General features: G+C 35.2%; 3 protein-coding genes across 4 annotated transcripts; 2 read left to right on the top strand and 1 right to left on the bottom strand.

Moving 5' to 3' along the window:
* Window positions 1-1,586: 1,586 nt before the first annotated feature.
* LOC145597654 (heat stress transcription factor A-1d-like) lies at window positions 1,587-6,976 on the top strand. 2 transcript variants are annotated; one of them, XM_081653870.1, is made up of 3 exons: window positions 1,587-2,070; window positions 5,001-6,297; window positions 6,557-6,976. In XM_081653870.1, the coding sequence occupies exons 1-2, from the start codon at window positions 1,786-1,788 to the stop codon at window positions 6,258-6,260; spliced, it is 1,545 nt and encodes a 514-aa protein (XP_081509996.1). In that variant the 5' UTR covers window positions 1,587-1,785; the 3' UTR covers window positions 6,261-6,297; window positions 6,557-6,976. The 2 variants fall into 2 exon arrangements, with proteins under 2 accessions (XP_081509996.1, XP_081509997.1); XM_081653871.1 differs by lacking the exon at window positions 6,557-6,976 and having other exon boundaries at window positions 5,001-6,418.
* A 1,618-nt stretch (window positions 6,977-8,594) lies between these two features.
* LOC145599277 (protein SAMBA-like) lies at window positions 8,595-12,163 on the bottom strand. The gene is made up of 3 exons (XM_081655675.1): window positions 11,938-12,163; window positions 11,423-11,533; window positions 8,595-8,977 (listed from the first exon to the last, which is right to left on the bottom strand). Exons 1-3 carry the CDS (start codon window positions 12,086-12,088, stop codon window positions 8,949-8,951), a joined length of 291 nt encoding a protein of 96 aa, XP_081511801.1. The 5' UTR covers window positions 12,089-12,163; the 3' UTR covers window positions 8,595-8,948.
* A 645-nt stretch (window positions 12,164-12,808) lies between these two features.
* Window positions 12,809-24,596, top strand: LOC145598163 (histone-lysine N-methyltransferase CLF-like). Its single transcript, XM_081654477.1, has 17 exons — window positions 12,809-13,137; window positions 13,244-13,345; window positions 13,675-13,973; window positions 17,486-17,647; window positions 18,971-19,055; window positions 19,249-19,404; window positions 19,493-19,540; window positions 19,645-19,716; window positions 19,841-20,568; window positions 21,220-21,355; window positions 21,449-21,669; window positions 21,810-21,941; window positions 22,457-22,547; window positions 23,587-23,634; window positions 23,715-23,843; window positions 23,950-24,027; window positions 24,161-24,596. Exons 1-17 carry the CDS (start codon window positions 13,069-13,071, stop codon window positions 24,350-24,352), a joined length of 2,748 nt encoding a protein of 915 aa, XP_081510603.1. The 5' UTR covers window positions 12,809-13,068; the 3' UTR covers window positions 24,353-24,596.
* Window positions 24,597-24,703: the final 107 nt, after the last annotated feature.

Raw genomic sequence — 24,703 nt, 5'->3', positions numbered from 1 at the left:
AAAAATACTATGGATTATAGAGTCATTTTATTGATAAGTTGACAAATAATAAGGATTTATTGTGTACTAAATGACTAGTTGATAAAAAATAATGACGCTTACAGAATTAGAATTGCTAATACAAGTATTTATATATAAAAAACCATCCCGAAGATTACTCCATTAGTGTTGTATAGAGTATTCGATCAATATAATAGGTATTACTTCGTCAGTTTTCAAAGGTTACTCGGTTGGTTTTATAGAGATTACTATATTATTTTATAAGAAGTCACATGGTGTGAGCAGCTGCACACAAAAATGCGCTGATTGAGATAAATACTTGAAAATCACCTATCTATTTTTTAATAAAGAAATATAATATGTTACAAAACCGATAACTTAAACCGTTAGTTTTATCAATCAACTCACGCACAAAATAATGACTCTTGTTAGTTGAAGTTTCCCATTAGTTTTAGAGACTACATTTTCAATTGGCATTGTAGCGTATCTTAAATTTTTAAGTTCTTTAACTATGGTTGCCAATCATTTGATATTTATAAGTTGCAAAAAATGATGATTTGTTAATTATATTTACTTTGTTTTGTTTTTAATTGTTATGATGAAGCGAAAAAATTGTCAATTACTAGTAATAGACTAATAGGAGCTTCTATTGCTAAATAAATAAATGTTGCGAATTGTTACCTTAGAAGTTAGAATAATAGAAATTGAACAACCACCGATGTTAATACCTATGTCTCGATTGTGATTTTGACGAAAGTAACATCATAATAGCCATTAAACGTTTAAAATAGTCAGAAAAGCAATATATTTGCTGCTCTATTACCCTCGACTTTATAAATGTGACGTGAATCTACCGAGGCTGAATTTTCAATGGGTATCAATAGGGCTGTTCATCGGTCCAAGACTGGACCGGACTGAAGGCCGAAAATTAGAATTTTAAGAACCGAAGACCGAACCAATTAAGTCAGGACCGGACTGAAAGAATCGGTCCAAAACCACCAGACCGCTTTGGACCGATTTAAGAATTTTTTTTAAAAAAGAGTACTAAATTTTTAATAAAGTTAGGGAAAGCACAAAAAAAAAAGTATTGGAAGAACTATGTTTTAACGTCATTATTACGTCTTTTTTTGTATGTTTAAGTGTAAAAAAACTTATAAAGTTAAAGTTTTCTAAGCTTATTAAGGATAATTTTAACCATTATTTAAGGTTTCACATATATTTTTAATAAAAAAAATCGGTTCGGTCTTCTGGTCTTGAAATTCATTTTTCAGTTCTTCGGTCCGGACCGATTTATGAACCCCAAGTATCGAGGCTTTCCCTGCAAAATAGTATTAATAAGTAAATTATCCCTTTAAATGAATACCGTTGAAATATTATGGGCATATGCCCAAAGAAGATGGGATTATACTTTTGAAATATTATGGGCATGTCTAATAATTGTGAATTGGTATTTTTAAAAAAATAATTAAATTAAATTAAAATTATAGAATTGCGTCAAAATAAAAAAAAAAAAAAATTATAGAAGATAATAAAAATTATAGATAAATTAAATTTTTTTTAAAAAAGGGTGGCACAGGGCAAACCCCCGTGAGAGGGAGCAAAAATTGAAGATACCCTTCCTTCCTTCCCTTCGCCCATCATCTCCGCCAATTCAATTAAAACCCCCAATAACGTTCTCTTTCTCTCTCCTCTTTTTCTAGGGTTCTTACCCTTCAATGTTAATTTCCCCAACTTAAACCCTAATTTTCACTTTCCGATTCGATCAACTCTTTTCCGGCGAAATCAATGGATTCTTCAACAACAACCGCCGCCACATCAACCCCCGCCGCCGAAACCACCACTAACGGCGGCAATACTCCGACGCCGATGTCAAACGTCAATGGTCCGCCGCCATTTCTCTGTAAAACTTACGATATGGTGGATGATCCGGCAACTGATTCGGTAGTTTCATGGAGTTCTACTCATAATAGCTTCATCGTTTGGAACCCTCCTGAGTTTGCTCGAGATCTTTTGCCTAAGTATTTCAAGCACAATAATTTCTCCAGTTTTGTGAGACAGCTTAACACCTATGTATGCTAATATCTCACTCTATCTATTTTTTATTTTTTGGCGGTTATTTTTGTTTATTCTATGGGTTTTGGTTGGTTTTTATTGTTGATGCTAAATGTGTTTTTATGTTGTCATGAATTGCTGAAATATTAATTTAATTGTTATTCAAGTTCTTATTTGTTGGAGTGTAATAGTGTGATTGCCGATTGGGATTAATTGCGATAGCAAAGAGTAGAAACTACAAATATAGAACAACCTGGGTAATGAATGATAGATATGTTATGGTTTTTTTTGTTTGCTTTTTCAATTATTAGTCTATATTTGTTTACATTATAGTTTGCTTTCTATAGTAGCTTCTACAATCGATGCTACTGCCCGAATGATTTGCTTGTTTGAGCCATAGCCTTAGGGTGTGTTCTATTCTCCTTATTTTCAATAGATTGAATTGATTTAGTTGTAAATTGAAACTTGGGTAGCCCTTATCTTTCCTGAACTTAACTTATCTAATATTGTATTTATACTTCTCATAACCCTTATCTGAACTTATTTTTATTAAAACAAGTGGAAATACGGTGAACGAATCAGGGCCGTAATTCATGACCTTGTTTGCTTCCTATAAATAGTAGAGGGTTTATAGATGCTAATGAATACCCCCATGGGAAATTGGGACTGGGCAGGGAAAGGTGAGAAGTCCGTCCTAATTATCCAGGCCTTTTTTTTTTAAAAAAAAATATATCGAGTGGCTTAAGGAAATGCAGAGGGATTTGGAATGTGAATGAGAGTTCTATTAAAATTGTAAAGGAAATGTCAATAAAAGGTCAATGTGAATGAGAGTTCTATTAAAATTGTAAAGGATACTTCTATCTAATAGTTAAGTCAAAAGATATAAGAGTACCATGTAGGGTTTTCCTTTTGGACCTTACCTTTCTCAGTTTCTCCCTTTTTTCTCACTTGTTAATATTCTGAAGATATGCAATGTTTGGATATTTTCTTCTTTTCTTATGGGCTTCATATCAGTGGTCATGGTCCTGAAGCATTGAAGTTTTTTTTTTTTTTTTTGGTGGAGATTTTTAAAAACAATGTTCTGTATTTTACTGTCTATAGGGAGTATTAAGTGTAATTTGACAGGAATAATAGTAGTTAGGATTAGACGAGTAGTGTTAGGAAGTCGTCATATTGTACACATCTTGTAAAAGAGCTTACTTGAAGCACATTTACACTGTGTACTATGGTAAATATGCAATGATCGTAAGAATTTTAATTGCTGCAGGCAGCCTGCAGCAGAGTGGAAAATTGGAAATGTCTTTGAGAGGGGTGCCATAAAGGAACAATATTTCCTAATACTGATAAGTAGTCCGAGATCTTCCAATTCTGGATATACTGTAAGCTGTTTGTCACCGAACTCACTCCTGCCAGCTTATTTTGCAAGCAGCCTTGAGCATGATGGGTCATTTCCTCCTTGTTTTCTCTCCTTTGGGTGGGAGGGATTGTCAAGAAAAAGAAAGAAGATTTTTTTTCTTATAAGTGTATGTGTCAGGCTTGAAATGACTTGATTGCTGCTGCTATGACAGAGGCTGGAGTGCTAATTTTGGTCCCTTTTAAGTTTGGGAGAAGAAAGGGGTGGGGTGGTGGGTTTTGAAAGCCAATGTTATGTGGGTGATTGTGATTGTGTTGCACACTGTTTGGCAAACCTACATACTTGGTTTCAGCCTCTGTGTGGTTTTTTACTATCTTGATAGGGAATAAATATGTGTAAAATTGTTTTTTATTCATAGGCTAAAGCTTATCCCAAGGGTGAATGATTAAAAAATAAGGTTGTGAGCAATATTGATGAGTAAATATGTCTTTTAGGAAGATCGTACAATAGAAAAACAAAAGATGACTAATACCTTCCAAAATAAACTCTGTTTGACTTTAAAATGGTGAAACTTAAATGGTAATATGGTATTGACCTTTAATTTCTTATGAGAAATAACAATGTGAAAATACTGTTGTTGTAGAATAGTATGTATCTAAGATACTTACATAGAATCTCATAAATTATGCAAACATATACTCCCTTTGTCTGCACTTCAGAGTTAATAAATAGGATTTACCAATCTAAAGTTGACTTTCTTTTTATACCCTCCTTTCTTTCTCTCCTTGGACCCACTTTCAGTCATTTACACATTCATTTTTCCTCTCATGTTAATATCTGTTCCCCAACTCAATTTTTACTTTCAGCTGTAATTGGAAAATCTAAAATATCAATGCTCAATCTTGATCACCAAAATGTCGAAGAATGTAGTTTGGGATGGAGGGAATAATTAAATTTTGCAATGGAGGAGTTTTGTGCTCTTATCTTGTAGGGTGGGAAACTGTTGGTGTACCACTGAATGTATGTCTTCTTTTGTTTGACTCCTTGCATTATACTTCCTCTGTTTTTTTATTTCTTGACGCATATTCCTTTTTGAAATCATTTATTTAGTTGACACGTTTCTTTTTCTGGTAAAGCTTTGTTATGTACAATTCATACTTTACCCTTACTACCCCACATTACCCCCACCCAATTTTGAGTGGGTAGGATTATTATTGCCTTTATCCTTCCTTTGCCACACCTCGTTTATGCCAAAATCAAATGCGTCAACTGATAAAGAATGTAGGAAGTATTTTGTTGTAAACTTGTGCTGATATACAGTAGAATATTTTGTTCTGTTGGACTCTCTCTCATAAATGGATAGATGTGAAATTGTGAATTAGGAGCAAAGGAAGTAGTATGAAAGATTTCAAGTTGGTTTTATGGTATCATTTCTAATGCAAATAATATATACATTAGTTGTCAATGAAAAAATTTGTTTCCATACTGATTCTTGCACCAACATAAAGTATGTGACTAGGTACATGTTTTCTTGGCTCTTATTATGAAACCACTGCCCATAATATTTATCTTTTGAGTTTTCTTTGACCTTCAGGGCTTTAGAAAGGTGGATCCAGACCGCTGGGAATTTGCAAATGAGGGATTTTTAAGGGGCCAGAAACACCTGCTCAAGAATATTACTCGGCGAAAGCCTGCTCATGGACAAGGTCCACAACATCAACAACAAGCAAATGCACAGACTTCATCTGTTGGAGCTTGTGTTGAGGTGGGTAAATTTGGGCTGGAGGAAGAAGTAGAGAGGCTTAAAAGGGACAAGAATGTGCTTATGCAAGAACTTGTTAGATTGAGACAGCAACAGCAGTCAACTGATAACCAGTTGCAAACCATGGTACAACGTCTGCAGGGAATGGAACAGCGCCAGCAGCAAATGATGTCATTTTTAGCAAAAGCTGTACAGAGTCCTGGATTCTTGGCTCAATTTGTACAGCAGCAAACTGAGAGCAGCAGGCGCATATCTGAAGCTAACAAGAAACGAAGGCTTAAGCAAGATGGTGTTACTGAGAGTGAAAACTCTACCCCTTCCGATGGACAAATTGTGAAATACCAACCCTTAGGGACTGATTCTACACAGGCAATGCTCCGGCAGCTAAGGAACTTGGACGCCAATTACAATAGCAACTCAGATAATTTCTACGTTGGCGATTCATCTTCTACTAGTGCAATGGAAAATAAGACACCAGCAAATCGGGTATCAGGAGTTACCCTTCAAGAGGTCCCACCAACTTCTGTACCAGCTTATGTGATCCCAACTTCCCAGATTGGTGCTGGTGGTCCTGATGGTGCTGTTGTATCTAAGATAAAATCGTCTCCTGTTATGACCAGTTCTGAATCTGTATCCACTCCTGCGCTCCCAGAAATAAGTGGGCTTTTAAGCCCAGAAACAATACCTTCTGTGAGTCTTCCGCAGACAAGTTGTGTCATTCCAGAGATGTCCTCTTTGCCTGACATTGTACATAATTCTGTTGACATTCCTGGGGGAAATTTCCTGTTAAATGAGACAGGAGATGGTGACTTTATGGATCTGTCATCTGTTGACTTTGACGGGACAATTCCCATTGAGTTGCCTCCTGATGCTGATCTAGATTTGTTTCTTGATGAAGACTCCTGGGACCAGTTTATAAACCGTAACAATCTAATTCCTGGTGATAACAATGAGCCTGAGATACCTAATGTTGAAAATTCGGCAGAGGTGAAAGAAGTGCAGCCCTTAGATAACGGGTGGGACAAACGGCAAAGAATGGATCAGCTTACAGAACGAATGGGTCTTTTAAACTCAGATAACCAATTAGTTTGATTAGCCATCTGTACAGCTATGGCTCTTACCATTCAAGGTATAATCAGAACTATGAGTCAGCATAGCCGTTACTTCTAATGTCCAAAATGATACCATAACATTTCTGTACTGTATACTCAGCTTTCACTTGCACATACGACCTTTCTTTTGCTTTCAAATCCTTCTATGCTTTTTATTTGTTTGTTCTGAAACTTTTTTAACATCCTCTTGTGTAGTTAGAAACAACCGTGACATGTTTGTGCTCGATCCTTGGGCTTTTGCTTTCTTTAACATTGTAAAGATGTTTTTGATTGCAGGTTTCAACTCACTAGGGAAGGCCTTATGATATATGTTCCATGCTTTTTTTCTTGATGAACATTTTTCCTTACAGCTCTTCCAGATCCCGTGTAGAACAGCCATTTCTGGCTCATACATTTTTTGGCCAGACCATGGATTCTTATGCAGCATTCTGGCAAGGAGTTGGTCATTTTGTGATATGCTTCTTTCCAATTGTATCGATATCAAGATTAATTAATTTAGGTTTCAATGTAAATTTTTTGCACAATTCTTTTGCTCGTGTAGCAATGTAGCAAACTGGCTTTTAACTGTGAACTTATTTCCTGAGGTAATTGTCATATCTTTCTTTTAGCTATGGCCTCACCTATGTATAGAGTTTGTGCTTTGACCCCTGTATGAGATTTTCTCATTCAATATATCAATATAAATGTCTCTGGTACATCTGATTCTGTCTCAATCATATTTATTTTTTAAAGTTCTTGTGTTAGTTTTTTTTTTTTTTTTTTTTTTTTTTTTTTTGACAAGAAGTTCTTGTCTTAGTTAAATTACCACTTTACGGTGTGCTTTTCTCAACATTTTTGCTAATTCTGACAAACTAAGTTAAGTAAGCCAATTGTTCGGTTATGACAAGATTAGCATGGAGCTAAATTCTTTAATATTGTTTCACTATTCAAACTACCGACAGTTGCAGTTTCAATTGTAGGATGGACGTTTGTATTTGGCTTATATTATGTGCAAAAACATCCTCTGGTCAGACTGTTAGAATGACCTGATGATGCAGCCTGCTGTTGAAGTTAATATCAGCACATATCTAAATTTCGAGTTCTTAGTAAGATGTTGCGGGATAATCCATAATGGTGACGTAGCTATAAAATAGTCGCTCTATAATTCGAAGACTCTTTAGGTGTGAAGCTGCGACTCAGTAAACGTCTGAATGCTGCAGTAGCCCAAATCCAATCCGATCTGAAATAAATTTCGGTTTTTAATTTTCAAATCCAATCCGATCCGAATTACCTACCAAATCCAATCCGAATTATAATTCAGTTATTTGGATCCAATCCGAAAATCCGAATTAAAATACGTTGCTTATTATTTTGGGTCTAATGCGATTATAAAAATAAAATTGCAAGAATAAAATTTCAATTCTTGAAAGTGTAGTAATACATGATTTATACAAGTGTTGGATACATAAGTTTACATGATTAATATTATTATAATAATAAACAAAGTTTAACATGATTAATATTAACAATTTTTTTTTTATAAAATAACGATTTCATAATTCGGTTATTTCGGTTTTTTGGATCCGAACAAGGTCAATCCGATCCGATCCGAAAATCCGAATTTTCAAAAAAATTCAATCCGATCCGATTTAAAATTTGGATCCGATCCGAATTGAATTCAGATTGGATTGGATTGGATTGGTTTTCGGTTTTTATCCGAATAATGGACACCCCTATTTGTTACTTGAATATTTAGTGGCGTTTTTGTTTTTTTTTTTTTTTTAAATTTTTTTATTTTTTTACCTCCGTGGTACTCTCATATTCATGAAGAAAAACACATTTCTCTATGAATGTGATAGATTGATAACAAAGTTAAAAATTTGTGAAAAGTTTTTTCTGACTGCAATTTAGTTAAAATCAGAAGTGTAGATTCTTGTAGCAACAAAAGTTACTAAAAACAAACACAAGGTATGCAGAACAGCAGAAGCAGGAAGCCAGGAAGGCTAAGCAATTTGTGTTACTAGGTTAGTTCCCGTGCCTTGCACGGAAATTTTCAATAATCATTTTAAAATTATCATTATAATTTATAATTAGTTTTTTATAAATAAAATAAAATCTAAAAATAGAGTTGACAAATTTTGATCAAAATAAAAGATTAAAGATATAAAATGATGTAAAAAGTTATCAAACTTATATTAAGAATGTTTTTTTTTTTTTTTATAGCTATATAAATATTTTGTGTTAAAGATATGTCAAATCTTTTTTTATTTAAGTAATTATATTGTATAAATTTAGAGAGCTATATTTGTATAAGATTTGTTTCTTAAAAAATTATAAAAAAAAAAAACCTAAGAACACACCAGGAGATGACACGTGTCATTGCTGGTGTGTCTTTTAGTATATAGTTATTGATTCCCGGCAGATTCTGTCTCGTACATGTAATGGAAGCTTAAGCATCCCAAGAATATAAATATAAAAAATCAGTTCTTAAATATATAGATTCCACAATTTACAGCAAATGCTCTAGCTTTTTCTTCAAAGCTTTGATTCAGGCATTCAGCAACCAATTCATTCGTCTTCTTTGAGTTTTAGATAGTTGAGTGGCAATGACCTTGTCGGTAGCAGCAGTATACAAAGGGAAATGGGAAACCTTGACTAAATGCGGTCCAAACTTTCAGTGATCTAAATATTAGGCATTCCTCGTTGCAAAGGACCTACCTGCGTTCCAGGACAGCTAAAATTCAGTATGATAATAAACATAGTAACCATCATCAGTCCTTATTTAAAAAAAAATAATGCATGCTCTAAATTGATTTCAAAGTCTTCAACATTGTCACAATCACAAAAGCATGTTTAAGTCATAGACTAGAGCAAAACAATAATATATTAAGCAAATGGGAAGATAAACGAAAAATATTTCTAATATGAAGTGGTAGAGTACTACTCCGTATCTACTTGTATTTTGAAATTAAATAAAAACTCATATAGCAAATGAACAAATTAAGAACTGCTCACAAAAGTCCATACAATAAAAGTCCTTTTGTGACTTCCAAAAAGATAATAGTCTTTCCTACTTTTAGCAGTCAATGTATAAGCAACATGATGATACAACACAGATTCTAAAAGTGGATTCAGAGAGAGAGGAGTGAAGTTGAAAAATACTCTATATACACCATTCTATTTGCTAACATTGCGATATCCATTTCAGGCGAATAGATTTCTTCAGTAGCCCAAGATGATAATGCTTGTATATAGTTGCAAACTTGCAGTCAAACACTTAGCTTTAAGAAAGGTTTCAGCTCAAGGCTACACGGTTTGAGTGATAAAACTATAATATCCAATCCAGGTGAACATTAACATTGCAATATTCTAGTTGCTAGCATTGCAGTACTCATAGATGAAATGATATTAGCTGCAATGGAACATTTTAAACTCATTTCTCACGGTATCCCTCCCTCATCAGCTAATAAAAGGATTCAGCTCAAGGCCACATGGTTAAGTGTTGCAAAATCTGATATTGGTTGAATGACTCTTTTAAAAAACAAAGATGGGGTAGTCATGAGACTAAGAAACTGCTGTAAAGAAGATACCAAATACAACTTTCTATGCAGTGACATAAACATTTATTCCTCCTTTCAACTAATAATGTCTATAACTATTTGGTTTGATCAGCAACATCCTTTTTTAAGGACACACTCTCACCAAAAGGTCAGGCTGCTACATTACAGGAACAGAAAAGGAGCAAGCATCCAAAGGCCTGCCTCTCAGTATATTAGGATTCCAGGAAAAAGTAGCTTGCCTAATTGCTGCGGCTCAATTGTTACCACATAGGCACTTACAACTTTACAAGTAACCTGCTCTACTGAATTAAGCCTTCCAATATTAGATCTTAGCAAGTACTACATGAGGTATAGGCGTATCCCGCAACAAAGTTGTCTCAACTACCAAGTACCAAGTGAAACAGTACCCCCTTCATCCTCAATTCTCAATATCAGGCCTTTCAGTGTACATCAGTAGGAATTATATGATGCATGAAAGTTCAAGTATTAGGGTTATGTCATTTAGTAGACATCGACAAAACAGAAGACTAGTGAATCTAGGTCATAAGTAAGCCCAAAGAACAAGAGTTAGCTCTCTTCAATACTAATAAGCTATATTCAGCATCAAGAGAAAAGTCAGACAAGATCAATACTAAATTCCCCTAATATTGATGAGTGATCTAGCACAAAGTAATGCGATTGATGAGTGATCTAGCACAAAGTATACCAGTGATCTGAATCCAGTCTGAGTGATAGAATAAATACAACTATAAGTAATAATGTAAACCACCTACTCGAGATAATATTATGAGAGCCCAATATGCCCCTCTTTTTTCTTTTTCTTTTTCTTTTTTTTTTTTTCTCCCTGAACCAATATGCCTTTCTTTTTACTTGTTAGCCACATCGTAAAGCCTACAGCTCACACCTCCAAAGAATGTCCATAAGACCAGATCAGGCTTTATAACGCAAACTTTAAGAGTATTTTCCTCACTTTGAAGTTTGAACTAACTGTTAAACACTTAGATTCCAATCCTAGTCAACTTTACTATTCCCTGCTCGTTTTCACAATCCTCATTGCACCAATCACCCAAAGCTCGTTATGTTCATTAAACGACCATCACTAAAACTCGTTCCTCACAGCCAACAAAACCAAAGAACCTTTCCATCATTCCATGATCTAGCAAGGAGATACTGAACCTTGTATAATGATTAATGAACCTCTCGTTGGCCATCATTTTAAAGATAGTTACATATTGGTGAAATGTACACGATGGTAACTATGAAGTTGAGATGATGACATCAACATTAGAAGTATTGCAGACTTAGGGTTGGAATTTGTATACTTCATCCCAAAACTTCCATTTCATCAAAAGCTTTTCTGTACGGCGTGATGGCATTAGTAAAAATAATTGGCAGCATAAGTCACACAAGTTACCCGCATTGTAGACATAAAACAATAGAACTTCCATTCCCGATTTCCCCCTCTAAAAAAATACATTTTGTACAAAGTACATAACCAAAAGTACCATAAAAATTGAAAAGGCTTGCAAATTTCAAATTTTGTTTTCTCAGACTGTACAAAGGAAATCATACAGTCACCACCAAAATGACAAATAAAACGAACCTGGCTTCGATATGAGGTTGATTCGTGACCGAGGTCCATCAAACATCCAGCTATCCTCATCTAATGTCTTAACTCCCTTATTAAGTGTTTCTATCAAATCAGCTTTTAGTGCTGGGAATGCCAAAAAAACCAATCAATAGACAACATCATATAAAACCGGAAAATAGACTGTCCAATACCCTAACTAATAGTTCATCTTGTATTGAATCAAATAACAACTTCACACTCAAAATGCCACAACTTCCTCATAATAAAGGATTATAAATAAAAAGTAATATAGTATAATAAAATAAACGATTAACACCATTATAGGAGGAAAGCTATATTTTTCAAAGAAAAACATGTTAAAGGATTTAAATTTAACCCTAAAAGCTCCAAGCTCCAAATTCAACTACTTTGCATAATTTGAAATTAAATAAAATAGAGATTGAACAATAGCAGATAATTTGAGAAATAAGGCGATAATCAAATAAACAAGGGAAAATGGAGGGATAAGAAGAAAAAAAAGAAAGAACCTTGAAAAGCGTCTTCCTTGGAGTCAAGGAGAGAGAGAAGTTGAGAAGAGGAGAATTGGAAATCATCAACACCCAAATCACCGCTATTGTTGTTGTGGCTGCTGCTATTACTGCTTCCGCTGCCGGCGCCTTGAAGTGCCGCCGTCGACATTGCCTCTGATTTTTGGACTCCACAAATGATGCTTACAAAGTTTTTCTTTGGGGTATAGGGAGCCTCTCAAGGGAGAAAATACAAGTTTCTCCACGGATCATTCCAAATAAGTGGGCGTTTGGTTCGCAGAGTGGTATGAGTTTGAAATTAAGATTAGATTAACATGGTATAGATTGAAGTTAACTTGAGTGATATTTCCTTACCCTTCTTTAAACACTGCGTATTATGTGTATTCGAGTCAGATTGACCTAACACTCGAGACTTTAAGAGAGATAAAGGTGTCAATTCGGATATTCGGATCGAGTTTGATGAGGTCAGGTCGTGTCGATATTTAATGTTGAATCATGTTAAATTATTATGTCTACGTAAGTTGAAATCTTTATCGGATAAAATCTGAGTCAGTTTCGAATCGAATCAGGGTCGGGTCTGGCGTGGTTTTAACACCTATAACGAGAAGCTCCAATTTGATACAATAAGGGCCTGTTTACATCTACTTAATTTCAATTCAGTTCACTTCGACTCTTAGTTTCCTTATCTTTTAAAATATTCATTTGAGTTCAGCTCCAATCAGTTCAGTTCAGTTCAATTCAATTCAGCTCAATTCAGTAAATGTGAATAGGCCGTAAGACGCCTTCACCGTAGAAAACAGTGCTATGAAACATGTGAAGCTTCGAGTCCGGGTGACGACACAAAACAGAACTCAATAAACAAATTCAAAACGTAAAAGCCACTCCTTCCCTTTCCGCCTAAAATTCCTCCCCCCTCCTTCTTTCTTTCTCATTCAACTAACCCAAATTTTACCATCCTCAACTTTCTCTCTCCTCAAATTAGGGTTTCCGAAACTCCCGCCAGATCCACCGCCATCACCGCCGTCTTCCGCCGCCGTTCACTTCTTCGCATCTGCATGACTCGCATCCGACACCAATTTCCATCGCCGGCGCTTTTTACCGTCACTTCCGGCAACTCTTCTATCGTCGGCGATGTCTATCAAACCTTCGCGCTCCAATTCTCTGTCCGTAACCAGATCGGAACCTTCCAAGAGCACGCCGGTAAATTTTTTTCTCACTCATCATCAGTTTAAGTGATGATATTTGTCGGATTTTGTATGAATTTTCTGAAATTTTGTGCGAATTTGTTTGCTATGATGTTGTTTAGGTGTCGGAGATTACGAATACGAGTGTCGTTCCGAAAGAGATTATATCGGTTATCGATTCGTTGAAGCAACATGTTGAAGCTCAACGGCAAGTTTATGTCAAGGTGCATTTTTCAGAAACCTAATTTTTTGTGTCTTGAGATTTTGCTTTGATTGGAAAGTAGAATTCAGGTTTCGGTTTAATAACAATGTGGCATGTTGAAGGCTAATTTTAACTGATTTACGCGTATGGATGATTGGAATTAGTGTGTTTTTTTTTTTTTTTTTTAATTACTGATGAATTAACAGCAATGCTGATGAAAAGATGGCGTGAAGGTGGAATCTTTGAGTGTTTTTAAGTTGATGGTTTGAAAATCAATTTTGAATAGTGTTATTTGAGTAATTGTTAGTGAGTATAGGAGTCTTGGGCTTATGATTTCATGCTTGTTTGCAGAACATAATGGAAGAAAACAGGCAAAAGTTGTGCAAAGTAACTTTAGCAAAGGAAAGAAAAAATGTGACGCCTAACGACTTGGAAAAGAATGCAGCTTTATTGGTTAAAAGGCAGACTGATGCAGTCAATATGCAAAACGGTATTGGAGCAAGTAACAATGGTGATGGTGGCAATGTCTCACCTGAAGATAAAGCAATTCTTCTAGGTTCTCCTTTCCCTAATAAGAATACTATTTTAGCCATCAGAATTCCTGGAGTAAAGAGATTACCACCTTATACTACATGGATATTTTTGGACAGGTTTGTTAAGGTTAACATGTACCTCGATGAAAATATTCTTAATATATTGTTACTTATTGCACATGCCATAAGTTTGTTTATGTATCAACTTGATTCCCCCCCCCCCCCCCCCCCTCTTCAAACATGTCGTAGCTGTCACAGGCTTTTGATAGATTAGCTATGCATAAATTTATATTTTGTTTCTTGTATATAAAATGGGGAATGCATGGGTAGGGTTTATATAAAGGTGCTTTCATGATGGAAGGTATTTCGCAACATGAAGAAAGAAACGACTCATTATTTGGGACATGACTCTACACCACTGTTTAGTATTTGAAGTTTTTCCACTTTCACATCTGAGAATTTAGAAACTTATTTATTTTGATGATGCTATTATTAGGATCTTGTTAAGAATATTAAGTTCACTTGCAGACATTGTTTGCCTCATCTTTTTATAGTTCAAATTGTTAGAACTAAAATATTATTTAAAACTTGTGTTCATAAGGACTTCTGTTGAATCCCTTAAAATAAACACAAAGTATTCATATGCTCACAATTACTTTTGTGAATAAGGCTCCAACTACAGAACAATGCTTGAAGGTCCTGAGCTATAGAGCAGGAACATATAAGTTTCACCATAGGATAAATTTCGTGGTCTTGTATCTTCATAATGTTTCCCAGTAGCTTGCACTATGTTTTCTTGCCTTAGTAATATAGCAAAAAAATTCTGTCCTGGGCCATAGGTGAACTGGTTTACTTTCTTGCACAAGGTTTGAAATGTTCTCATATTTATACTGCGTAGGTTGGTTTTAGCCAAAACACTGGAATTAATTTTCTTGCACAAGAGATTAAATATATCTATTATTGTGACACAATTTGAAATGACAATTTCCTTTATCCGCAATGCTCCGACATATCTAGATACTAGTTTATACTTAAATTATTAGTCTTCAATGGTCATTTGGGTTGGTTTGGACATGTAAGACGGAGACCCGAGGGTGCACCGGTGCGAAGAGTGGAAGAGTGGGACCATGGAGGGATTAAACGAGGAAGAGGGAGACCAAAGATGACTTGGTTGGAAGGAGTGAGGAAGGATATGAAGTGCATGGATTTACGTGAGGATGAAGTTTTGGATCGTAAGGGATGGAGGAGAAAGATTTATGTTGATGACTACACGGAATAATCAAATTTGGTTCATGTTAGCCGACCCCACTTTTGGGATTAAGGCTTTGATTGATTGATTGATTGATTGAATGGTCATTTGGGTGTCTGAAGTACAAAAATGAATGATGTTTATTGTAGTTGGAATTTACTCTATAGTTTGGTGTTTTAATTTGTCAATGTCTAACTTTAATATTAAAACTTTTAATAATCTACCTCTCATGGTTTTATAGTCGTTTTTAACTTTTTAGGTACATTAGAATGCCAAGATTTGTCAAACAAAAGCGAAAGGTGTGGATTTTTTTTTTCCTCTCCTTGTAATAATGGTCTTAAGACTATGGAGGGAGAGACTCTTAACAAGATGGAGGCATTAGACACAATCATGTGATGGATATTTTTGGTGTCTTGTTGAATGTTTAAAGATGTAGGCTCTTAGGTAGAATGAATTGTTTTTGGAAAACAGGGGTAGGTGCTAGAAGATGACTGCTAGCCTCCTAGGTAAAGAAAGGGATACAAATCAGCTTCATTTATAAGATGGTTAATATGCTGCGATGTAAAGGTATAGGAAAGGGAAACTTTTGAGGCTGTGAGTCATGAGGAGGCCTTTCTCTAGAGCAGAATCTTTTTAATGAGTTAAGTACTTATTTATGGTTGATTGTTACCCTGTGATTTTTGGTCTAGTCAAAGGTTTTACATCATGTAGTTGGTAATTTGCGGATCACATATTTGAGGAGGAGATTACTAGGGAGTTGGGGTATAAAAGATAATAAATCCCTTAGTGCTGGAGAGTTTATATTTATTTATTAAGCAAATGCCGGTGTATAGTTTAAAGAGTTTTTCTTTTTTCTTTTTTTTGGAGAATGAACGAAAAATTCTTGTATAAAGTATTAAGGTGTTTAGTGATTTGGACATTGGCATTGTGGGTTTGTGGATTTGGACATGTATCACACAATAATTAATGACTTTCCATTTTATCACTTTGGGTTTATAGTCTTTATACTAAAGCTCATTCTATGGGCTTAAGTTTTTTTTTTTTTAATTTATTTATTTTTTATTTATTATTATTATTTTTTACTTTTCTAAAGTTTGTCTGATTGTATTTTTGTCAACAGTTTTGGATAACATACTTCTTGGTGGTGCTTTCTTGTAAAATTTCTTTCATCTTTAAGTGTGTTTTAAAAGGGTGGATAATAAGGGTATCCAAGCAGATATAGGTGATACTATGTTTCAATATGGTTTCTTGTGATACTATTGATTCTTCTTCAAGAGTGTACCTATCCTGTTTGAGATTTTTGAGCACATGTCAGAACTTAGAAGTGTGGTATTCAATTTGACCTCAATTAGTTGTTGCTTGTGGCTGGTCTGAACCTTTAGAATCTTGCATTGGCTGAGTTTCTGTCTTTACCAGGTTATATGGTTTTGTCTTCCTTGTTGCTTTCCTTGGGATCCCTTTATGAGTTAATACTAAGCTTCCTGCTTTGGTTTTTTCACATGAGATAAATTTGGTCTTGTCTAATAAGACTGAAAGTCTGAAGTTTTACCCTAATATGTTTGTGAAAATATTATCAAATGGGATCTTGCTAGATTCATTTTGTTGTGGAACGTTCCAATTACTCCATACATAATTTTCAAAATATTACTAATATAAAATTAACTCTTTTGGTATTAAAAGATGAAAATAGGAAAATCCTTCTAAAATCTTGTCTGGTTTCATTTGGTTAATTCTGATACTTTGGAAATAAGTTTCTAGTACAAGGTGAAGAAAACAAAGCTTGTTTGGATTTTGTGATCTATTAGATCTCTAAGAGGTAGTATAAATGGAAAGAGTTATACAAATGGATGAAATATTCTTGAATAATTTGGGAATGAGGATTATGAATAATTGGAGGTATAACTGTGTATAATTTGTTCTGCTATATATTCCTGCTTATGGAGTTTCTATCCAACTTTATTGCAAGAAATGTGAAACGTAGATTTTATGTGGCAATAGTGAATATTGTTCCATTTTAATTTCGATTTCCATTGGTTTTAGTTTGAAGGATGTTATAAAGTTGCAACAAAAACTTTACTCATTTTTACAACAATTTAGAAATGGGTTGTTAACTTGCCATTTAAGGCACCTTTGGTCCATGTTATTCTAAAACTTGCATTCTAAAGAAACATAAATTTTCTTTAAAGTAAATATGATGGTCAGAGGTGGACCCAGATTGTAGAATTAGATTGAATTGCATTGTATTAAGGAAGGTATGGAGTTTGGGTTTTAAAGCTTATGCATGTTTTCCGAGTGTTCTATAGTGCAATGGTTTTGTAATTTTGTTTGCTTTTGTTCAATGTTGTCCATGTCATGGATTTTGATTGTGCTTTTCATTCAGAAATCAAAGGATGACAGAAGACCAATCTGTGGTCGGTAGAAGGCGAATATATTATGATCCAAATGGCGGGGAGGCCCTAATTTGCAGTGACAGTGAGGAAGAGGTAATTGAGGATGAAGAAGACAAGAAGGAATTTGTTCGATCAGAAGATTACATCCTTCGGTTGGTATAGGCAACCCTTTCCATACGTGCTTAACTATTCATTGATTCCATGCTTTTTGTTTCTCATATTGTTTTTTGCAGCGGACATTGCACTCTTGTGTCCTATCTAAACACACATAACAATATATTTTCGTAATCCAAAAGAAAATAATAGCTAGTGATGTCCAATATCTTTCCTTTTGCTGGAATTATATCCTCTGCCCTGCTCTATTGTCTCCTGTTACATAAGTAGAAATAGGGGCTGTACGCTGATACATCTTCACAGAGCTTATGGATATGTTATTATCTTTTATGGTAATCAAAGTCCTTCATTTGCGCTAGACCTATTGAATAAAATATGACTGTCAAATGTTAGTTAATTTTTTTTAGGCTTTGTAAATGATTAATGAAGAGTTTGAGGAGGATTCTAAATGCTTATGGTCCAGATTTTGAATTTTTTTAGTATCTAGAGAAGCCTCAATTTGATGAGAGAAATTAGCCCATTTGATTGTCAAAGATCTTAATCCAAATAACTCTCGCCTGCAGCTGAAGTATGTAGGGTGTCTCACATATAAATATATAATGCTCCTCTTTACTAGGTAACTCTTACTAATTTACCATATAGGATTAAGTACCCTATGCCTCTTAAACTTAGATATAGACTCGGGTACATGAGAAAAAAAAATTGATAAAAAGTTGTTATTTAATATTTTGAAAACTTAATATTGAGTCTTTCCTTTTTTTTCCCCTTTCTATAAGAAGCAGTTTATGAATTACAGAAATCTGAGAAATCGGATTAAGTAAATTATATAAATATGGTAGAAATTTATAGGGTGAGCTGAGAGAAACTTAGAATGTGTGTTTTAAATTTGTATTGGGAAAAGGTGAGATTGTGACTGCAAGCCTGAAGAGAAATAAGATTCTTTCTTTAAAAAAAGTAAGGTAAGTTTCTTTAAATGTTTATCTTTTCCTCTCCTGTTCTCGAACTTGCACATGCCTCATTGCAACTGCCTTTTTACGACATCCTGTTTTGCATCCGGATCAGATTGTGTTTACATGGGTATGACGGCAAAAACTGAAGAGTCCAAGCATTCTAGGGCAGAGCCAAAAATACATTTAAATGGAAAGTAGGTAGAAGAAAAAATAGTGGGAGTATAAGAAGTCTTCTTTTCTTTGCATAATGGTGTAATGATGTAATCTGCATTCCTTTTTTTTTTTTTTTTTTTTTCTTTTTGCTGTTGTTCTTGGTGGTTTTACTGTTCCACTTAATTTTTTATTATTTTTTTGCTGATAATCATGATCTTGCCATGATTTATCTCATTCTTGTTGTTTGCTTGTTTCCAGAATGACAGTTAAGGAAGTTGGTTTATCAGATGCTGTTTTGGATTTACTTGGACAGTGCTTTTCCAAAAAACCTAGTGATATCAAGGTATTTGGGAGGAAGACATTATTATGTTTTTTTTTTCTTTTTTTTTCTTGAAGAAGTAAGCGTGGTGTTTGCTGCTTTACTGTTACATGCTATCCGATACACTGGTCAGAGTGTGAACTTCGGTCCAGCTGTTTCCCATTCTTTCTGTGCTTTTCTTACAGAGAAATGAAACACCGTCAAACGTCTTATACAGGCAAGATATGAAATTCTTTGTGAGGAAGAGAAGGCAATGGCAGGTGTAAGAAATGGGGATACCATGGAGACTTCAGAAAATTCAAACCCATATCTTGATAAAGATTTGGAAGGAGCTTTGGATTCTTTTGACAACCTGTTCTGTCGCCGGTGTTACGTAACTACTGTCTTTGACCTTCTTGTGATTTTTGTTTATTGTTTATCTTCTTAGTCTAACCTTATGTTGCTGATTCTTTTATTGGCAGGTTTTTGATTGTAGATTGCATGGATGCTCACAGGATCTCATCTTTCCTGTAAGTTCATAGCATATTGCTCAAAATTTACTTCCTCCCCCCCCCCCCCCCCCCTCCCCCTCTGTTGCCTGATGCATCTCTGTCTCTTATTTAATATTTTGTAGACTGAGAAACAACATCCCTGGAGCTCTTCAGAGGAGGCAAATGTACCATGTGGTTTGCACTGCTATCGTACGGTGCGTTAGTTATTTTGGTGAATACAATGGGAGGGGGGAATGTTAGCAATAATTTTTTTTAAAAAAATTTTATTAGAAAGTTGGATCTCTTAATCTTAATGCATTGACCAATCTGCTTATGCAGGCTCCTAAGTGTGAAGGTGATTCCGCAGTCATTTCCCAAAAATTTGATGGCTCTGAAGCTAAGCCTGGCCCTGCATCTGATGATGGTTTTGCTGAGGTGTCACCAAGAAAGAAGTCTATTGGTTCTTCTAACAAGCGGAAGGGAAAATCCACTCAAAGTGAAAGTGCCTCATCACATGCAAGAAATACATCTGATAGCAGTGATTCAGATGAAAATCTTTTTCAAGATAAGAACTCAGTTGAACAATCTTCTATCCATTCTAAGGGTAAGTTGATCGGGAAATCTGGAGCTCGCAAAAGTAAGAACAAGCGAGCTGCTGAAAAGATAGTGGTTGCAATCCAAAAGAGGCACAAAAAGATGGTGGCTCAAGATGCTGATTCAGTCAACGCTGGACCTTCCTTGTCTAGAGATATGAAGCTTCGATCTCGGGCACGCAAGGAGGATAATGTTGCAAGTTTTTCCCACAAGAAAGGAAATTTAAGCACTGGTGAAAGGTCAAGGAAGGCTTCACCAGCTGTGGGAAGCTCCAAGTCAAACTGTGAGACTCCTAGTGATCTTCTAAATGTGGAATCCAACGATCAATCTACGTGTCATTTGGATGATGTGTCAAAGAAAGAAGAACTTGTAGATGAAAGCCCTGGAAAACTAGAAGTTAATAATGACAGTTCATGGAAGGCTCTTGAAAAAGCACTTTATGAGAAGGGTTTGGAGATTTTCGGCAGGAACAGGTCATTTCAATATCTTTGTTTCCATAGATTTAAATTACCTTCAGTGGTGTATTTGAGCTGATCTGTATTACATGGACTTGGGTACGAGTATGCAACAAGGGTATATGTCATGACTAGGACATTTTCAAAAAGCAATTTGCATTTTTTTGCCTAAATAGAAATGCCCAATAGTGAATGTTTATATCAGAGGCATGGGTATTTAATACTTTACTCTTGGTGAATTGAAAAGTCCATGTGATATACTTGTAGAATTTAATTCACATATGACATATCTCTTGGCCAATTTCACTGATGGAAATGATGAGAATACAATTAACTTAGTAAATGTGGTAGTAAGCTATAGTAAGATAGTAATTCAAGTATAATTACTTGGTATTTTTTTCTGTCATCAAGCAGTTTATATACAAAGTCCTGTTTGTTTGGAGACAATATAAAAGTGATTTATGGTTTCTTGTACATGGAACAAATTTTGCTCTTGTACAGTATACAAAGATAATAAGATTTGTTTATAATTTATTGTGAACAATTTTTTAGTTAGTGGTTTAACTGAGGGGCTGCTTTGCTTATTTATAGTATTACATGGTTTGGGCTTTTGGTCTAAGGCTTACTCATTGATCTGTTTTGCTTAATTATATGTTTGCCGTCATGCAGTTGCCTGATTGCTAGAAACCTTTTGAATGGACTGAAGACATGTTCAGAGGTCTATCAGTACATGAATCACTTGAATAATAATCTATCTTACCAAGGTGGTGATGATGGGACAAACCTTGAGTGCACTGAAACTATGGTTAGTTACCGGATTCTGATCCTGATGATGTTAAGAGTATGCGTATATTTATCCATGACTTATGTTTATTATCTTTTGGTGTGTACATTTTAGGGCAATGACATCAGGAGGAGATCAAGATATGTTCGGCGGAGAGGTAGAGTTCGCCGTTTGAAGTATTCATGGAAGTCCACAGGTTACCATTCCATTAGAAAGCGGATTTCAGAGAGAAAAGATCAGCCTTGTCGACAGTATAATCCTTGTGGGTGTGAGTCTTCTTGCGGGAAGCAGTGTTCATGTCTTTTAAATGGTACATGCTGTGAGAAATATTGCGGGTGAGTTTTTATTTTTAAGAGTGGGTTGGAACTGAGAATTTAAACCTCTGCTTACCTTTTGTGATTAAACTTCTAATTTCACCGGTTTAACTCAGCATACTGATTTAACTGCTAAATGGTGCCAATCTCTCTTCATGTAGGTGTCCTAAGAACTGCAAAAATAGATTCCGGGGCTGTCACTGTGCCAAAAGTCAATGCAGAAGCCGTCAATGTCCGTGCTTTGCTGCAGATAGGGAGTGTGATCCAGATGTCTGTCGTAATTGTTGGGTGAGGTGAGCCCATGAATTTTAGATGTAGAGCAGTTATAGCAGATTAAGAGTGCCTAAGATTTTTCAAAAGTAGCAACTGTATATGAGATGCAAGAATTAGTAAAGAGCATTATGATATATATATTTCTCACTTGCTGTGGCTTGTGGGATTGTCATGAAAAAGGCTTGTAAAAAAATGTTAGATGACATGCTCCCATTGAACTTGTTATTCCATTGTATCCATATGAATATTGAAGTTATACTGTCGGTACATTATAATTTAAGAGTCATGTTTCAAGGCATTACTTGTGCAGTAAATTTAAAACAGTTATGATGAATTGATTAAATTAATGGACAATAGTTTTCAAGTTTGGCTTGACATCGAGCAAATAAAGAGGATCTGAAAATGTTCAATTTTAACATTTGGGTAGTTAGATGCAAAGCATGCTAGAGGCTGGCTGAAAGACATTCCAGTGCTTGGATACTTTACTTTAGATACATTGCTAACAAATGGTTACCTTTTTGTTCTTTATCTGCAGCTGCGGTGATGGTACACTCGGTGTCCCAAATCAAAGAGGTGACAATTATGGATGTAGAAATATGAAGTTATTGCTCAAGCAACAGCAGCGGGTAAAGTGTCCATTTTTTTTAAGTGTAAAAGGCTAGAGTTCTAGTCGGTAAAATTAATTGAAAATATAACTTAAGCAGTAAATGTATTTGGAAATTAAGACCTAGCTAAAAGCTGGCCTATTGAAAAGATGCTAGTTGAAATTTTGAGGGCTCAACGAACTCTGATTTAAATTGGCTGTGGTGTATAGGAATGGCTTAAATTTCTTATTTGTATGAATAGATAGGTGTGGTATGTGATCTTCTAAAATGGATCGGGGGTATTGTTATAAATGGAACAAATTTGTCCAAGGGGGTTACTTTTAAACTTTTAATATATTTGCGTGTAAGAGTATGATCTAATTTTGCTGTCTCGGAATTTGAGAAGTTATCTTGTTACATGGTAGTAAACCAGCTTTGTATGTATGTTACATGGTAGCAAAGAGGCTAGATTACAAAACTTTAGTTACATCAGCGTTAGGATTACAGCCATCCAAAAGCAAAATTAGAATGTACTCTAATTTGTGTCCTCGGCATAAGTACAACCTTCAAACTAGGCCTGCTCCATAAAAGATCCCTTCTTTTAACACTATGCCGTAGGATTCGTTTATTGCAAAGTCCTGGAGGAGGATGTAATGCACTGCTTCTTATGAGTTTTATTAATTAAAAGGTTACTTAAGTCGTCTTTTGCTGCAATATTGGGTTTGTAGTAGGTTAGGGTTTCTATTTTTGCAATGACAGAGAATGCCGGATGTGTTGTACCCCTAATTCTCAAGCTAAGTGTGCTGATTTGATACAAGTACTGGGTTTTAGGTTTGGTTGGAGAAGATTACTGCACCTCTTCTCGTTTAAATTGACCAAATAATAAAAAGGGAAGTAGTGTCATACCCCGCTAGAGGGAGAGAGGTGATTAGGTTTGATTGGCTATTATGCATTTATTTTGAATTGAGATAACAATACCCAAATTTAACCCTAGACCAATAATGCTGTTTGTGGCTGCAGCATGTGATTATCTCATGTCTAGGATATCATATGACACTAAGTTTTTTTTTTCGTTATACAGGTTCTACTTGGCAGGTCTGATGTTTCTGGTTGGGGAGCATTTCTTAAGGTGATAATTCTCAAATTTACAACACTGATGTTTATCTTTTCTGCTTCTTGCATAAGGCTTAGTTTCTACTCCTTTTTCAGAATGGTGTTGGAAAGCATGAATACCTTGGAGAGTACACTGGAGAATTAATCTCACACCGGGAAGCTGATAAACGTGGAAAGATATATGACCGTGAAAACTCTTCATTTCTTTTCAATCTAAATGACCAGGTCTGTGGATTGGATTTTAAATTTTGCAGTTTTAGATAGGACTTATTATTGGTGGCTTGTTGCCTTATTCTTTCTTTATTAACAGTTGTATCTTCTGATTGTACAGTTTGTTCTAGATGCTTATCGAAAAGGGGACAAGTTGAAGTTTGCCAATCACTCTCCTGATCCAAATTGCTATGCAAAGGTAAGTCTTTGCGTATGAAAACAGAATTTTACACTGTTATATAGCATAGCCCTCCTGGTGCTGTTTGTATCTACTGATTATCAAGTGGGCATAATTGCTAGAAAATATTATTTATGGTTTGATACCATGGCAGGTTATTATGGTAGCTGGTGACCATCGAGTGGGCATATTTGCCAAGGAACGAATAAATGCAGGGGAAGAACTTTTCTATGATTATCGTTATGAACCAGATCGAGCTCCAGCCTGGGCCCGCAAACCTGAGGAACCTGGATCAAAAAAAGATGCTGCAGGGCCTTCCAATGGCCGTGCAAAGAAGCTCGCTTAATCCATTTCAAATCTAGTCCGAGTCAAGACATTATTTTTTTGTCATTCTTTACAGGTCGAGCATCATTCATATTAGCGGTGAAATCCTAACAACTGACATCCCTTTATTAAGGGAATTTTTTTGGATTCGATTCACATTCTAAAGGATGCTGAATTCACCTACTGCCCTGATAGAATTCAACATCACTATTTATTCGACATCTGATTTTTATGGAATTAATGCAAGGCAAAAAGTGATTCTTGTATAGTTTTGCATTCTTGGCAATTTATAGTAATTCCAAATTTTCAGTACATCTCATCTTGACACAACGGCTTTATTGCTTCATTGTCTCCATATCATAATCGATACTAA

The sequence above is a fragment of the Chenopodium album genome, chromosome 20, assembly GCF_948465745.1.
Source record: "Chenopodium album chromosome 20, dcCheAlbu1.1, whole genome shotgun sequence".
Taxonomy (NCBI): Eukaryota; Viridiplantae; Streptophyta; class Magnoliopsida; order Caryophyllales; family Amaranthaceae; genus Chenopodium; species Chenopodium album.
This window is presented reverse-complemented; position numbering and strand designations above follow the sequence as displayed.